Source organism: Sitophilus oryzae, unplaced genomic scaffold (assembly GCF_002938485.1).
Source record: "Sitophilus oryzae breed Bouriz unplaced genomic scaffold, Soryzae_2.0 scaffold_806_pilon_pilon, whole genome shotgun sequence".
NCBI classification, from domain to species: domain Eukaryota; kingdom Metazoa; phylum Arthropoda; class Insecta; order Coleoptera; family Curculionidae; genus Sitophilus; species Sitophilus oryzae.
This window is the reverse complement of record NW_022147424.1, coordinates 385527-404048: the sequence shown is the minus strand read 5'-3', so window position 1 is coordinate 404048 and position 18522 is coordinate 385527. Positions and strand designations below refer to the sequence as shown.

Below are 18522 nucleotides of genomic sequence, written 5' to 3'. Positions count from 1 at the left end.
ATTATTTTTCATATCAACATAGGTCCGATTCTGCTTTGTTTCGTAGCTACAGAGTGTTAAAGTCTAAATAAGCTTTCGATTTATTATAATTTTCGTCCAAGTACTTTTAGGGATTCGAATGAAATTTTGACGGTAAAAGTTACTATAAGTGCTACACATTTTAGTGTTAAAAAAGTGTCGATAAATTCATCAGTGACGTGCCTATGGGTTATCACTGGAATATTTTTCAAAAAAAAATGTGCGCCACTGACTTTTTTTCTTTGATGTCAAAATTGTGTAGGCCATTTAATGCCAATTAAAAGTCATCTCTTGATATTTTGTCGAATTCGGCCTACTTGATGAGATAAACTCAATTTTATTAATCACAATTAATAAAATTAAAATAAAATTAATAAATTATATATTTTACTAATTTATTATGAAATATTATTACTATTAGTTCAGGGCCGTATCTGGGGGGGTGTTTTGGGGGTTCAAACCCCGAAATTATGGCCGAAAATTTTTAAAAAGTAATGATCATTAAGTAAGTAAGAACGAAACAAAAAAGAAGAAGAAGAAGAAGATGGATGAATATCAATGACTATAAAGAATACAAGGACATGTAACGCCCATATAAGGGCTGCAGCAGAATTTGTGACCTTAGACGCTAACTTTTTAGACATAACGAATGAATCATCAGCTGGTCATCAGCGACAATTTTAGCGATTTTTAATAGTTGGTTGTGTGTAGTGAACTTTGTATAAACTTTATTACAATGGTAATTTGTTCAGCTTTCAAGTGTAAAAGGCGCAATGATAAGAAAGAGCCAAAAGTTACGTTTTATAGGGAAATAAACAGTCCCCTACACCTTTTTAGCGTTTTTTCATTGAATTCGATAATTATTTTTCTGATATTATATGTACTTGATATGTACTATACGTCGATACTAGTTATGTACCTTTTGTTAACATTTTAATACGTTTTTTTCGTAATTAATTAGTATGATACCACCCGATACACCATAGGCGTAGTTCATATAATAAATAAACATATAATATCAAAAATATAAATATCCCTTCAAGCGGCAATGTTAAGTAAAATATGTGCCACGGCACTATTTGGAAGAATGGTCACAGTTTGGTCTCGGGTGCTATTTGTCCTTGTATTTTTTAGTCATTGATGAATATATATTATACATCCTAACCTCACTTTTCCACTTTGAAAGCAAATGTTATTTTCGATTTTGACTTTCAACATTCAAGTGTTTAAACAGCAAAAGTTTGACAAAGACAAGATTTTGAATGTTGTGTATTTTGCTGGTTATTAACGTGATTAACGTTTGTTATTGTTCTGCTATTAGACAAAGAATTCTTGGACTATGACACTTTAGCGGCAGAACTAGACTTGTGGCGGCAAAATGGAAGCAGCTATCTGCAGTCGACCGACCTAAAAACGCCATCGAAACGATAATCGGAGTGTAACCAGTGTATATTTCCAAATATATACATTTTATTAATGATCCTAGCAACTCTACCACCCTCAACAGCTACACCAGAAAGGTCTTTTTCAACCCTAATGCCGCAACCGCGCATGCGGTATTCGGCGATCTCCGATCGGGGCTTCGCCGATTTCCTATGTGTGTGGATGAGGAAGTCGGAGTTCGGCGACTCGATCGGCTACGAGAACGAGCGCTCATCTCTATGTTGTTGCTATCAGAGCCCGCATGTGTGGATGGAAAGGCGAAGTCCGATCACGAGCGTTCGGTAGTTGACGAGCGCTCGGAGTTCGCTAAATGCCGCATGTGCGGTTGTGACATAAGACGATTGAAGGACTTCCTACGTAACTCTACAGGTCAGGAGCGATTGACAGGACTTGCTCTATTAAGCGTACATAGAGAAATAAATATCGATATCGACGAGGTAGTCAATCGTTTTTCCAGGGAAAAGACCAGTTTATCCTTTAAGATTAATAATTTTTACCTGTTACTTTTTTAAAATTTTATTTTCAATTAAGATTTGAGTGTAGCCCAAAGCGATTTTTTTATTATGCTTTTTTCCTAGCAGCTTTGTACCCCCAGGGCCAACCCCCCGAAATTTTGGTCTAGATACGGCCCTGTATTAGTTATTATTACTATTAGTTCAAACTACAACAGTTTTAACGCGAACGCTCCGCGCATACGGTCCGCTCCATTTGAAAGCGCCGTTGACTTGGATCAAAACAAATTAATAAAATTGCGTTTATCTCATCAAAGAGGCGGAAATCGACAAAATATCAAGAGACAACTTTTAATCGACATTAAACTGCTTACACTATTTCGCTAACAAGAGAAAAAAAAAGTCAGTGGCGTCACTGGTGAATATGTCGACACTTTTTAGCACTAAAATATGTAGCACTTATAGTAACTTTTACCTTCAAAATTTCATTCGAATCACTAAAAGTACTTTATAGAAAATTATAATAAATCGAAAGATTATTAAGACTTCGTCGAGAACAATAAATCTAGTATCTCTAGAGAGGAAGTATCGACACTAAGCAATTATTTGACAAATATGTAAAACGCGTTCCCATATATGGCCGAAAAACAATGGCCTTTAACAAATTTTGCTTTGTTTTTATGAACAATAAAGCGAGATACGGATAAATTCAAATATTTAGAAAGCTATTTTCTTAAAGGTTTCCGGATATCCGGCTTTGTACCAACCTATATGAGACATACATACAGGGTTTCCCAGGCTGAGAGCGCGCATTAGAAGTTGCTAGAGAAGTATAATACTCAGAACGGAGATTTTTTGCGCATCATTGCTTCACAATGAGATCTATCGATTAAAAATATTTCCAATACGGCGGCTTTTCCGGAAATACCGGAAGTTGACAGCAACTTTCTTATTTTAAATGGGCACTCTCATTTTTTATTACACACTTAAATTCTCTGTAAAATTTTATGAATTTTGATATCAAACACACTATACCTACCTAACGTTAACCGTTTTTGAGAAAAAAAAATATTTAAATTTTTTGGACGAAAAAAACTGCCTGTCAAAAACATTTTATAACTTAAACGTCAAACTTAGTGATTACCACAGCCACTGTGGCATAATTGTTTGAATGTCCTATTATATTGGCCTTAGCTGTCATGGAATTGAACCATTTAAAAATGATAATAAATATATTTTTTTTCAAGTGGAAACTTACTTTTTTTATTTGACTAGTGAAAAGGTTTTTTAATTCGTTACTTTTTGATTAAGCATGTTCGTATACCTAAAATAAATGGTTTTTAAGTTATTTAAGATTTTTTAAGCTTATATTTTTCTGGATTTTATCTAGCTTCCTTTGACATTAAGTGTCAAACAATCAATTTACAATTTATTTCCTTCTGTCAGAAAGCTAATTATCGCAAAACATCCCCCTTTGGAACTTTGACTTATATGTCATGAAATGAAAGTAAAAAAGCGCCGCCTTGAGTTTGTTCGCGCACTAAATTATAGATGCTCGCTGATATGTATGGAAACGGTAGATTATTGGGTAAAATATACGAGGTACCGCAAAAAGTTTTATATAAAAGTTATAGGGTTTTTAAATGTCTATTGGCGAGTAATACATTTAAGTATACAGGGTCGGTCATAAAGTCGTGGCACATTAAAGTTTCATTTTTTTAAATAGAGCCCCCTGTATATTATTGAGCACTAGTAGCGCCTCTAGTGTTTGTTCGCACAGTGTAGCTTTTACTTCCAGTCGTTGCCATTACAGAAAATGTTCTAAAGGGGGACGTTTTGTGCTAATTATTTGAATTTCGTATATTATAAAAACTGGTGCTTGAGATTTTATAAAGTTTAAATGATTATTTTCTTTTATGAACATCAAATGTATTGTTTGCATCGTTACTGACAATGGCGGACAACCTATTATTATGATCGCACTATTTTTATCGGTACTATCTTCATATAGAAAGATACACGGTTGGATGTGTTATTACAATTTGATTACATTGTAAGATAACAAGTAACAAATGTGAGTGTAACTGTGAAAATAGGTTATTAACCGGCTCAGATCTATGAGAAACCGTTCTTTCGATAGTTTGCTTTCACTTTTTTTATGGTTTATAGTGTCCTTATCTCCAATAATTAATCATACACTCATTATAGTTTGAGATAGACATCTAACTTTTATTTTGTTAAGAATACACAGAGATAGAAAGATGATTGAATTAGAGAAAAGTTGCGTCTTTTTGAACCCTACAATCTCATGTTTGCAAACCTAAAAAAATACTTCCGAAGATGTTTTGGAAAAACTTTCCCGATTTTGTTTTTATTTGTTCATGACTGTATTTAAAAAGATATGACAATACAAATTCCATGTTTCTCTTGCAGTTTTTCCTGCTCTACAAGATGGCGTTATCAGATTTTCAATGCGACGTTTCGTTTTCGAGATACCATCATCAACTTTATTTTTTTAAATACGGACCTGGGTTTTTTTATTGCATTTTTTGGAAGCTTATGATCTCTCAAATGCGATGATGTATCACACTTATGATGTCTTAGAAACGCTACTACATATTACAAAATTAAAAAAAAATGTTAAAAATAGTTATTTGTGTTTCAAGGGACTGAAAGGTAAACGGTTATTTACCGTGGGCAAAGTTTCTGTTGCCCGAGGTTATTAACACTTCTTTATAATTCCTGTGGTACATAGATCATTTTATTTCTTACTGAATTTAATATACAGGGTGGTCCGAATTGTATTCCGGAAACTTCGGCAGCATATTCTGCAGATAAAAATAAGTAAAACACGTATAAATATATGTCCTAAAATGCTTAGTCTCGGAGATACAGGGTGTAGAAGTTTCATTTTTATATCGATTGTTTCCAAATAATTTTGGTAACGTCAATATTTGAATGAAAATTGGTGACTGGGAGTTTTTTGATATGAGAGATTTGATTTTGATGTCAATAATGACTCCTACTTGTAGAGGCCGCCACCTACATATTTTTAACTGGTTTGAAGGGATAACTTTCGTCTCTACCTGTATAAAACTACTGAGTAAAAAAGATATACATTTACGACGTTTTTTACATAAAAAAGGTATCTTGGTAAAAATCGCTACGAGTAATGGTTCCCGAGATATTTGGAATTGAAATTATCAATACCTGTCATCATTGACATAAATTAAACATGTTGACTAAATAGTTATTAGACTGAAATCATAAATTTGAAATGTTTCTGTGACAAAAGTTCGACAGAAACTGTTTTATCATCATTTTTTCGAAGAAAAATTTATGATTAAATTAAAAAAATAAAAAGTTTCACAAATTTATCATTTCAGTCAAATAACTATCTACTCAAGATGTTTATTTTTTGTCAATAATGACATGTATTGACTATTTCCATTCTAAATATCTTGAGATCGGTTGCTCGTAGCGATTTTTAACAACATTTTTTACGTAAAAAATCACGGAAATGTTTTTTTTTTCACTCAGTAGTTTTATACAGGTACGGAAGAAAAGTTATTACTCTTCAAAACAGTTAAATCATATGTAGGTGGCGCCCCCTACAAATAGGAGTCATATTGACATCAAAACCAAAATTCTCGTATCAAAAAACTCCCAGACACCAATTTTCATCCAAATATTGACGTTACTTCAGAAATTATTTGGAAAAAATCAAAATAAAAATGAAAGTTCTACACCCTGTATCTCCGAAACTAAGCATTTTAGGACAAACATTTATACGAACTTTTTTACTCATTTTTATCTGCAGAATATGCTGCCGAAGTTTCCCAAATACAGTTTGGACCACCCTGTATTTTGATCCATTTTAAAACGACACAAATATTGCATTTATTAATCTTCTGGTATATTTATATTAACGCCGCGCCGCACAATGGATCGAAGCATAAGAAAATAGAGACATTGGCTGTTTTTGAAGAGTTCCAAATTTAAATATTTTTTTACATATTTGTGTCAAAGAGATATTCTAGTCTTGTAAAACATATACAGTATGTCTGTTTGTTATTTACTTATTGGGCATATGAGCACCATTTGAAGTAAATTGAAAAATCATTCAAATTGTTAGATAGAGTCTTACATTTGATTGTATTTTTAAAATGGATGTAAAAGATATTCGTTTGTTATATATAACGACTTATTAGAAGCGTTCTTGGGCTATAGTATTGGATTGTTAAATTTAAAAAAAAAGTCACACCAGAAGTGAAAAACTCATTTGTTTTTATGTCATTAAGACTTAAAAATATAAAGTTTTCTTGAATTACAAAAAAATGTAAGCGGATGTAAGTGGATATATTACGTGCAATGTAAAGAGCCACCTTTACTAGCACATATCATAAAAAAATTGGCTGTCCTAAAGTGCCACTGCAAAAAATATAATGTTTTTAATGTCAAAATCCTTGAATGTATGCAATGCACTCACAGTGCACCATCAAACAATTTGTAATTTGCCGATATACATAGGTAAGTATATTCGTCGAAGAATATTGGAGTGGGACTAAATTACGCTAAAATACATAGGGCATATAGGTTGAAAGGCCCAGAAATGTTTTTGTTAATACCATTAATTTTTATGTAGTTAAGATAAACAAGAGACACCGAAAATGAATGAGTCGAAGTTCAGGTTTTGTCTTTTTATCAATACAGAAATGATATAATACTTATACATTTGTAATACAGTGCGCTTAGCTTAGCAATTTCGTCACTCAGATATCAAGTTTGCCATAGAATAACAATCAAACACATTGTGAAAAGTAATTTCTCTTTTGTTATAATGTTTTTGTTTTCTTTTTTATTTAGGGATTAGTTCTTTTGTGAGTCACCCTGTATATTTTGTTAACTATTTGGTACAAAAGGCCATATTAATTTAGATTTAACACAGAAAGTAATTTCTCATTTGTTATAATGTTTTGTTTTCTTTTTTGTTTATAGATGAGCTCTTTCTGTAAGACGCCCTGTATATTTTATTTTCTTGTTAAAATTATATAAATATTGAAACTAGTAAATTATAGTTATGTAATACAGTATAAAGACTCTTCAGAAAAGTGTTTTAGGAATCATGTTTATATTACGATACATTTAGTAGTATTTGAGTGTTTTAGTATCTTGAGTTTTTTGTTAACATGTTCCACACCCATCTTGGGTCAATTTATGTAATTGTATTACTTGGAACTAATAAAGATTTATCTATCTATCTATCTATCTATCTATTTTTTAAAATATCTGGTACAAAAGGCCATATTAATTTACATTTAACAGAGAAAGCAATTTCTCTTTTGTTATAATGTTTTTGTTTTCTTTTTTGTTTAGATATTAGTTCTTTTTTTGAGACACTCTGTATATTTTGTAAACTATATAGTACAAAATGCCATATTAATTTAGATTTTTATTGTATTTATTGAAGTCGTACATAAAAAGCAATAAAATAAAAGTATTAATTTCGAAATAAGTCAATGTCCCTATTTTCTTATGCTTCGATCCATAGTGCGCCGCTGCGCTGGTAAGAACTTTGTTTTTTGCCAGTTTTTGTTACTATTGTATTAAATGACCTGTTTATAAATTAAAGTAAAATAATTATTAAAGTAGTTAGATGAGTGTCCATTTTCATTTTATATTATTACTCAAAATCTCTATTGTATTTCATGGTTGTTACATATAAAAGATAGAAGGAATTATGACTTCTTAATTGCCGTTAATAATGTCCCAAGCGAATTATATTATTTGAGTAAGAAATAAAATCTTTTAAAGGGAGCTTGAAAACTTTAAGAGAGAACAAACATGGTTAAAAATTCACTCCAGTATACCGATTTATAACTTTTTGTCAAACTTCTTAATCGTTTAGAAAAATAAAAGTTCTTTTCTTGGGGAAATATATTGGCTGCTTTGGCTTGGTTTTCAACTTCCTACGCTTGGGAGAGTTTTTGAACATCAATAAGTCAATAATTACGAAGACCTCAAAGCTGAAATTTTTTTTCGAATAAAACAATCCACAAAATCTCTCTTTTATACAGGGTCCGGCAATAGTGCGTCGGACATCTGTAGCTCCTAGAATAAAAAACTTGTGAATTTTGTTTAACTACAAACCTACAGTATGTACTAGGATGTATTTCAGGAAAATATTTTAACTTCTATAGGGTGGCTCAAAAAAGTGTGAGTGGATCGGGATGACTTTTTTTAAACGGAACACCCTGTATATTATTGTATTTTTGGCTTCCTTTCAGATCATTTTACATAATCCTAAGACATGAATAAATATATTTCAATAATTTCAGAGATATTAATAAATAATTAAAAATTATATATTTTTCAGCCTTTCTTAAAAAAATTATTAATAATAACAAGAACTGTTCTGAAATCAAAACTATATTAGATATTTACTTTAGATGGTCTGTACTTACTTTGCTATAAATATGGAAATCGTAAATCATACATGATGTTCAAAATTCTACGCCAAACTTTCTAAAATGTAAAATAATTTTCCTTTGGTTTTTTAAATGGAACACCCTGTATATTACTTTTTCAATAGATGGAGAATTAAAAAATGAACATTCTTGCATTTAGAGTATTTCAAAATTTTTAACGGTTTCGCAGATATTCCCGGTTTTGTATTTCATATGGCATTTTCCACAGTAAATTTTTATCAAAGCCACCCAATGATTTTTCTCTCGTATTTTACCATTGAAAGCGCCATATGAGATAATACTGCGTGTATCCGGAAAACTACTAAAAATTTTGAAATACTTTAAATACAAAAAATGTTCATTTTTTAATTCTCCACCAAATAGAAAAATAATATACAGGGTGTTCCATTTAAAAAAAAAACAAGAAAAAATTATTTTATATTTTTGAAAGTTTATGTAAATGTTGAACATCCTGTATGATTTACGATTACCATATTTATAGCAAAGTAAGAACAGACCATCTAAAGTAAATATCTAATATAGTTTTGTTTTCAGAACAGTTCTTGTATTTTTAATATTTTTTTTAAGAAGGGTCGAAAAATACATATTTTAGATTTATTTCTTAATATCTCTGAAACTATCGAAATAGATTTACTCATATCTTAGGATTATGTAAAATGATCTGAAAGGAAGCCAAAAATGCAATAATATACAGGGTGTTCCATTTAAAAAAAATCATCCAGATCCACTCACACTTTTTTGAGCCACCCTATAGAAGTTAAAATATTTTCCGGAAATACATCCTGGTACATACTTTAGGTCTGTACTTAAACAAAATTCTGAACGTTTTTATTCTAGGAGCTACAGATGCCCGGCGCACTATTGCCGGACCCTGTATATAATATAAAGAATAATATCTATTAGAAATTTCTAGCGAACTGGTAAAGAAACTATATAAAAAGTCATATAAGTAGGTTTAACCATAAATTAATTATCGATTTATAAATGATTGAAAAAAGCGTGAGAAATGATTCAAGTGTAACAAATTTTCGCCATAATTACGAACTCAAAGTAAGCTATTGAATTTTATAGCACACTATCTCAATTTTATGCGATCATTTCTATGTTTTCTTGTTTAAAAAAGGTTGATTATAATCTGCTTTTCCTTTTTTAGTAGTTTATTATACCGTGTGGTGCAAAAGCTCCAATATTAGGCGTTAAAGTTGTACTGTCGTCTAAAATTTCGTTTTATTTGGAATAGGCATCTAAAAGTTACTTGCAAAAATCTACCTTCAAATTAGTAAAATTTATAATACGGCCCAGAGAAGCAATTAAAATACCCGCAAAAATATGATTTTGTCATTGTCAAATTCGATGTCACTTTTTCTTTACGAAAATTTGTGCGGTTTGAATTTTTTTTTTTATTTTTTTCTGAATTGGAATGATCATCTAGAAAAGAATTAGTTGAACTGAGATTAGTATTCGCGATGTGACTTGTTTGTTGTTCATAACTCGATCACTCCCAGGCCTCGCTCATACCACATTGATCCACAATAATTCAAGAGATAATCGAAATATTTGTAACACAAGGAACATTATTAAACTATACTAATTAATAAAATGTTTACATAATTCCCCATTCATAGCCAAACAATACCCCAAATGACTGTGAAATTCACGCTTCACAATACAAAACTGTTAAGGGGAGAATCTTTGCATTCCAAAGAAATGCCGTTTTCAATCCTTCTAAATTTCTGTATTTAATATGCCCATAAAGACGGGTTTTGAGTGTGCTCCACAGGAAGAAGTTGTTCGGCGAAAGATCCTGTGGTACTTTCCTACTAGAGGTGTGTAGTTCGTGAACGAACTAGTTCCAATGAACTATTCCGACCCCGGAATGAAAAGAACTAGTTCCTGGTTTCTCAAAGGACTAGTTCCTCAGGACCTGTTCCGGGATCGAGACTGTGTCCGATATAGAATAATATGCGACGGCGACGGATCGGCTAGCGTGCGTAGCCCGATGGTAGGCAGGAGTAGGGAGTGCCAGACGTACGTTATCGGATCCGGACCTAGAGGAACTAAACTAAATAAAAGACTAGTTTGCGTACGAACGGATCGGGCCAGCGCGATCGATGCTAGGCAGGAGTGGGGAGTGCCAGCCTTATGCCGTATGTTATCGGATCCGGACCTAAAGGAACTAGAGGAACTAAATAAAAGACTAGTTTACGTATGGATCAGCCAGCGCGATTGATGCTAGGCAGGCGTGGGGAGTGCGAGCCGTATGTTATCGGATCCGGACATAGAGGAACTATTAAAAGACTAGTTCACGGGAATCTATTCAGTCGACGACGATGGATTCGGCCTTGTCTATTGCCACAGCCGGCGCGGCGTAATTACCACAGAGAATTGTCGTGGATACTGTTTTTGATTTTTAGTTTGTTTTTTAAATATTTTATGGGAATGTTTCACTTTAGGTCCCTAAAATTAAGAAATATCTTATAAAACGAAGTAGATATTCTGAATTTTTAGACAAAAACAAAAAGCTTGAAGTGAGGAAAAATGCTATTTTTCGTAACATTGTTGTAATATTTGCTACAATTGATTTGTGATATAATTTTTTAAATTCTGATTTGAGTTTTTTTTTAATTTTTTTTATCTGCTATAAAACTTACCTATATGTTTTTAACATACACAATTACACGTCTCGTTATATCTCCGTACATTATAAAAATTATACAGATCATACTGTGAATAGTTCTGACTGACAACGAAACGCATTAGCAAGCAAGGGGGATGTCAATGTTAGTCGGGAACTATTGTGAACTAAAGACCTAGTTCAAGGAACTATTCCTCTGGAGGAACTAGAACTAAGGAACTAGTTCCTCCCAAGGAACTAGAATTCCCACCTCTATTTCCTACTGTATATCCTCCCCAATAAACGGGAGTCAATGTTTTTTTTTGGTTGAAAATCTTAAAAATGGACAAAATGCATTTAGTAAGTCTGCTCCTCATATTATTATTCGTTAAAAACTAAAAACGTATCTTATTACAAACATTTTCTTTATTAGTTTTAAAAAAACATATATACATAATCAATATTTGCCCACGATGTGTAGAAATTACAATGATTTTAGAGGTAATTGCGACACCTGGTTCACAAAACAATTTGCATTGTACATATTTACTTACCGACCGAACGACAGTTCAAAAAGCTCATTTGAATTTTCGAACAATTCATTTTGTCACGGTTAAAAATGAAACTCCTTTTTCTCATCTCGCAAATTAGCATCATTGTCAAAACATTATTGAAATTTCTTCTTATGAAATAATGCGTAATACTAGTCTGTATAACTATGAATATTTTATGTTGAATAATTTCATTTTTGTTTTTTTATTGTTAAAATAGCTTTCAGAATTAGACCCTTTAATTTTAATAGACCCTTTAAATTTAATAACTGTGTAAATCATAATATCTTAATTAACAAATTGCAATACTATGGATGTCTTCTTGTCTATGTCTTCTTGTAAGCCTATAGAATGTGGTGTCCCTCAGGGTTCAGTACTTGGCCCTATTTTATTTCTGGTGTTTATCAACGACATTGCAAATCTAGACATTAGCGGTAAAATCTGCCTCTTTGCGGACGATACTAGTTTCACTTGGAGCGGCCCAGATGTTACGGCACTATATGATACTATATCCAGTGACTTACGCACCATTAAATCTTGGTGCGATTCTAATCTCCTATGCCTCAACCTTTCAAAAACTAAAGTTTTGTCATATAAAAGTACTATACAACCTAACAACACCACTATTGACGTCGTGGACTCTGTGAGATTCTTAGGACTTGTTGTGGACAACTCGTTAAAATGGGACTTGCACATCGAAGCCTTATCAAAGAAACTAAGTTCTGCCTGTTTTGCGCTAAGATAAGTGTCTAAGGAACTTAACTCATCAACCTCTAGAATGGTCTATTATACCCTTTTTGAGTCGCATCTTCGTTATGCCCTTCCATTCTGGGGTACTTGCTGCGCGACAAAATTTGATCGTATTTTCAAACTTCAAAAGAGAGCAGTTGGATACTTATTGGGACTAAACAGTAGAACTCACTGCCAGAATTTCTTTAAAAATTTCAACTCTTTTATAGAGTTTTATAGTTATGCACCAAGCTACCATATTTTGGTGGCTTTGCTCTCTGGTTCCCACCCGGGAGGCTAGAGTTCAAATCCCGCTGGGTTATTCTATTTTTAATTTTTCATTTTATTTTTGATTTTGTTTGATTTTTTGTTCCTGTTTGTTTTTTATTGACAAATATTTGCCTGTCATTTCAGCCTCGTCTCAGTGTTGTTTTAAATGTAAAATGTGAACGTGTATTTGGATTAATTTTAATTGTATTTGTAAGTTATGACGACCTTTTTATTATTTGTTATTTATTTAGGTTCTTTCTTGATAGGTCTGATGATGCTCGTATATGAGCGAAACACGTGTAACAGTTTAACATTGTATAAACGTTGAGACCGAGACTTTGAGTCTTTTTTCTACTTTTTTAACTCATTTTGAGTGAAATTAAAGAAAAACTTTTCTTGCCGATCTTAATAGCCTACCATACCTATTGGTATGGTCGGCTAAAAAACCAGACAAAGATGCTTGAACTAGAACTAACTAGTCAAATAATTATTTTTGGTGGTGTAAAATCGCTGTAACTATTAAAAAAAAATAATCATTTCATCTGTTTGCTAATAGTACAAGGAAAATTATTTTTTATATGCAATTTTGATTACATTATTTTATTTTTTGATTACAGGTGAAGCTAGAAAGAGTACTTGGTGTGACGGTAGCCAGTAATGCTTCTTTAGGAACAGACAACAATGGAATAATAGCTTATCCTGCAGGGTAAGTGTTTTTTTTATATTTTCTACGTATAAACAGCTCTAAATTAAAAATTTTACATTATATTTAAGCTCTACAGAGTGTAAAAAATAAGTGTACCAAACTTCATTGTGGAGCGATACCATACAGATAAAAATAAAAGAAAATAAAGTTCCTATGAACATGTCTCAAAAGTGGCTCATTCCTATTTGCGGTTAGTAACGAAAATTTGACTCGAAATACCAAGTGTGTGGTATCAAATTATTCGTAAAAAAATGCTTTTTCCAAATATGCTAACGAGCCACCCTCGTTCCATTTGAAAAAATTGAGATATGATTAAAAATACCATATGGGCATCTTTTAACCGGCCAGGACAAGACACTAAAAACATTAGACGATCAAATTATTTTTCCAAGGCTCCTTGATCTAAAATTAGTGTTTTGACATAGCCATGGCGCTCTAGATTGAAGTTTAAAATAATATGTTTTATTAAGCGAGAATGTCAAAAGTTGACATACGATATGTCATTCTATTCGGAATGTCATTTTCGTTTAAAAATCAAAAGTTGTAGTCATTTCCGGTGAAACGGGAAGTGACCAAAAACAACTGAATACGTCAATTAATCCTAATTTATGTCATATACTAACATAACTAATCTCGTTTTTTTTATCTGAAAAAATAAAAAAGTTATAGGGGGGTGAACCACTTTTGAGACGCAAAAAAGCAATAATGTTAATAGGAATTTTTCACAGAGTTAAAAGAATTTTTTGATGTATTTTTCTCTGTATAGTACCACTCACTAAAGTTTGGTACACTATTTTAACACCCTGTATAGTTTGTAAAATATCTCTGATATTTCTTATTAAGATTTCCGACGATCCGAGCAAGAAATGCCAAAGAACTGCTTATTATTTAGTAGTACGATGGTATCCAGCAGGCGATGGTACTCACCGCGTACCACGTTTGAATTTAAATGAAAAGTTTGACTTGCACGCATGACTGAAACAAAATTATGCAGAAAGAACGTTTAAAATGCCGTTTCAGCTGGTTAAATAAGGTTAATAATATAAGGAAATTTGAACTGTTATTATTCTGTAGCCAATTTCGTGAGTACATTTTTCAAGACGATGAATTTTTGATCAGTATTAATTAATCTTTGAATATAAAGATTAGAGAAGGAGTAATATTGACAAATTTGTACGGAACGCGATGGGGGACTAATATGGCCGACTTAATTTTCCTGTTTATCAGTGCATTGTATGTATTTCGATTTTTGTTTAGAATTGAAGGATTGAAGAATTGAAATATGCAATAATATACAGGGGGTTCTATTTAAAAAATGAAACTTTGATGTGCCACGACTTTATGACCGATCCTGTATACATAAATTTATTACTCGCCAATAGACATTTAAAACCCTATAATTTTTGTATTTAACATTTTGCGGTACCTTGTATATTTTACCTAATAATCGACCGTTTCTATACATAACAGCGACCCTGTATACAGGGTGTTTCAAAACAAATGCGAAAAATTTCAGGGGGTGATCCCTTGTTCAAAATAAAGGGTAGTTTGCTTTATAAACGTTGGGTCAAAAGTATTAAGATATCGCGGAAAATGTTTTGTTTTTATCTTGAAAACGAAAAAATGACTAATCGAAATTTTATGGAGCACTACTGTTATGAAAACATACTTTCTGGTAATTTTTCACTTTTAAAATGAGTGGAAGGGGTTGAAATAAACTACCCCTATCATTTGTTAACGAAATTTAAACCTTATCAAACACATGCAAAAAAATTAATTTGATAGCTTGGTTTGTTTAGAGTTACTTTTTTTATCTCTTGTGCTTTGATAAAACTCGCCGATTTGAAATTAAAAAATAAAATGTAAAGCATTACATGTCAGGATAAAAAACATTTTTAGATAAAGAATCTAGTGATAATAACGCTAATAATAAGAATCTAGATAATAACGTATTGCAGTAGAGTAATGTCAATGAAATAATATTAGAAACATCCTAAAAAGTGACAGCGGCCCACTAGATTTTTTCCTAAAAAAATTAGAGCAGCCCACTAGATTCTTTATCTAAAAATGTCTTTTGACCTGACATGTAATGCTTTACATTTAATTTTTTAATTTCAAATCGGTGAGTTTTATCAAAAAAACACAAGAGATAAAAAAAGTTTCTAAACAAACCAAGCTATCCAAATTAATTTTTTTGCATGTGTTTGATAAGATTTTTCTTTAAATTTCGATAACAAGAATGATAAGGGTAGTTTATTTCAACCCCTTCCACTCATTTTAAAAAAGTGAAAAAATTACCAGAAAGTGTGTTTTCATAACAGCAATACTTCCATAAAATTTCATTGGTCTATCTCTTTTCGTTTTTAAGATAAAAAATAAAAACATTATTTTTCCGCCATCTTTGTACCGCGATATCTCCCTAATGGTTGACTTTTGACCCAACGTTTATGAAGCAAACTACCCTTTATTTTGAACAAGGAATCGCCCCCTGAAGTTTTTCGCATTTGTTTTGAAACACCCTGTAGTTATTTACCACTGAAAATTATTCCCTTATTTATTCCGATTTTTGACCGATATACAACTATTATTAGGCTCATCGTATTTTTAATGATAACCTAATTTTTACGTATATTTATGAATAAGAGAATACACTTTTCACAGGGTGTCAATCAAAAAGTTTTATAAAAAAAACTATGTTTAATTAATAACAATAATAACTGATTTTTGAGACGACATTACATTCATATAAGTTATAGTTATATTAAGAAAAATATAGTGACAGTATTGGAAATATTTAGATGTTTACACAAAGTCTATTTTTAATGATGTAGGTGTTATAATAGTTAACACATTGCTATTAACAAGTATCTAATGTGTTATTATTATTTATTACTAAATCTAATCGTTTTTAGTCGTGAAATGAAATGCAAAACGTATTTTAATGTTTTAATATTTGTTTTAGAATGACTTATATTGGCAAGTAAATATGCATTTTGTAAATCTTAAAAATATAAAATTTGTTAAATCAGTAAAAATATCCGCTACAAAGTTGAGGCATTATATATAAATATAAATGCCTTTATTGTCAAAAAATTTTTCAATTTGTTGACAAAGGTAAACTAATAAACAAAGTAGAAAAAAAAACAAGGTACACAAACAAACAAACAAAAGATAATACAAAACATTATATAAATAATATTGTCAGTCTTATTGTTAAAATAAACATTTATAAATGTTTACAATGCCAAAGAACAAAAAATTTAAAATAATATTCAAAAATATTTAGCCAGTTTATAGTAAAATATCAATGACCTCTAAATAAATTAATTTCGATGTCATTAGTAAATATAGCAATAGCAAACATTAGACCAGTGTTTTCAAGATCAAATTCGATTTTCAATTCAAATATAATTCATTTACGGCGTAGAAAGCCTTGTCTAGTAAATAAGAGTTCAATGCTTTGCGAAATGAAAAAATGATGTTATGGATTTGATTTCAAATGGCAGGTGATTGTGCATTTTTTCGAGTTGTATAATATTGAACTTTTAACTAACTCTGAGCGTGGGGTAGGTAGATAAAGATCTTGCTCCGCGTTCCTGAGTGGATAAGTGTGAGATGGCCTTTCTTGAGAAGCTGATACATGTTTACGTATTAGGCAAACGGATTCAAATATAAATAAGGAAGGAAGAGTCAATATTCTTAATTCCTTAAAAAAAGTCCCGACAATGAGTTCTGCTGTTTAGTCCTAGTGAATATCGAACAGCTCTCTTCTGGAACTTGAAAATGCGGTCAAATTGAGTCGCACAACACGTACCCCAGAATGGAAGGGCATACCTGAGGTGCGACTCAAAAAGTGCATAATAAACAGTTCTAGCCACTGACAAGTTAAGCTCCTTAGAAACAGACCTTAATGCAAAACAGGCAGAGCTCAATTTTTTCGACAAAGCTTCGATATGTATGTCCCATTTCAGAGAATTGTCCACAACAAGCCCTAAAAATTTTACAGATTTTACGACGTAAGGCTGCAACGAGTTTTTATACGACAAAGCTTTAGTTTTAGAAATGTTGAGACTCAGGAGGTTCGAATCGCACCAAGATTTAATGGTTATTAAGTCATTTGATATAATCCTATGAAGTGCCGTGATGTCCTTGTTGCTCCAAGTGAAGCTAGTGTCGTCCGCAAAAAGACATATTTTGCCACTGATGTTTATGTTAAGACAACGTGGTATCCACCCTCACAAGTTGACTTCTGTTGCTCAGATACGACTTAAACCATTCGAGAGATGATCCCCTGAACCCATAGTGCTGCAGTTTATTAATTAGGATCTTATGACTTACACAATCGAACGCCTTAGAAAAATCACAGAAAATTGTTGCTGTAGAATGATGGTTGTTTAGGCTGGAGTAAACTTTATTAAGGAGGGAAAACATAGCGTCATTTGTGGACTTGTTGCTTAGATATCCAAATTGATATTCAGTAAGTATTTTGTACTTAAACAGAAAAGATACCAGCCTTCTTTTAACCAACCTTTCTATGATCTTAGATAGCGTTGGAAGGAGTGCAATTGGGCGATAGTTAGAAGCTTCATCTTTGTCTCCTCCTTTGTGCAGAGGAATGATTATTGCCGTCTTAAGACATTTTGGAAGAATACCATTTTGGAACGACATGTTTATTAAAGTTGTTAGGTGATTCAGAGTGCTTTCTGGCAGATTCGAAAACATTTTTAAAGTTAGCCCATTCATGCCGAATATCGTTTTGAGTAAGCTCAAATATTTACAGGAGGATAAAAAATGCATGTCGTAGTACCTACTTATAGAAACAAAGTTGTGTGTAATATAACTTATGCCATATTATAGCTTTGTCTAACGAATTTTATAGAACCAAAGGTTGATATATGTCTCACTTGGCTGGTACAAATTGATCGAAGCCCACGACAAAATGGTCGACCATTAGTCAAGTCGAATTCCACGAACCAGAGACAGTTTTAGTCAGATAAAAACAGAAATAAGGATTGCATCTAAAAAATTAATAATTTCGAACGATTTTAATTTATTCGAAGACATCTATTGTCTTATTTTTTGTGGCACAACCCACCTGACCGTACTGAATCGGTACGACCTAAGACAACTCAGTCCTTTGTCATTTGACGGCTCTATTAAAGGAAGTGCGTACAGAGGGCGTTGTCTGTCATATAAATGGATAATTAAGAACATGAATCTATAGTTTTTTTTTGCGAAATATCATCCTACG

At 32.0% G+C, this 18522-nt stretch overlaps 1 protein-coding gene across 1 annotated transcript in view; it reads left to right on the top strand.

The window, feature by feature from the left end:
* Positions 1 to 18522, top strand: part of LOC115888674 — a 181839-nt gene that overhangs the window by 111229 nt on the left and 52088 nt on the right. Inside the window, exon 3 of the mRNA XM_030908455.1 lies at positions 13183 to 13271. Within this exon, the coding sequence (XP_030764315.1) occupies positions 13183 to 13271 (89 nt within the window). The remainder of the gene's footprint in view (positions 1 to 13182; positions 13272 to 18522) is intronic.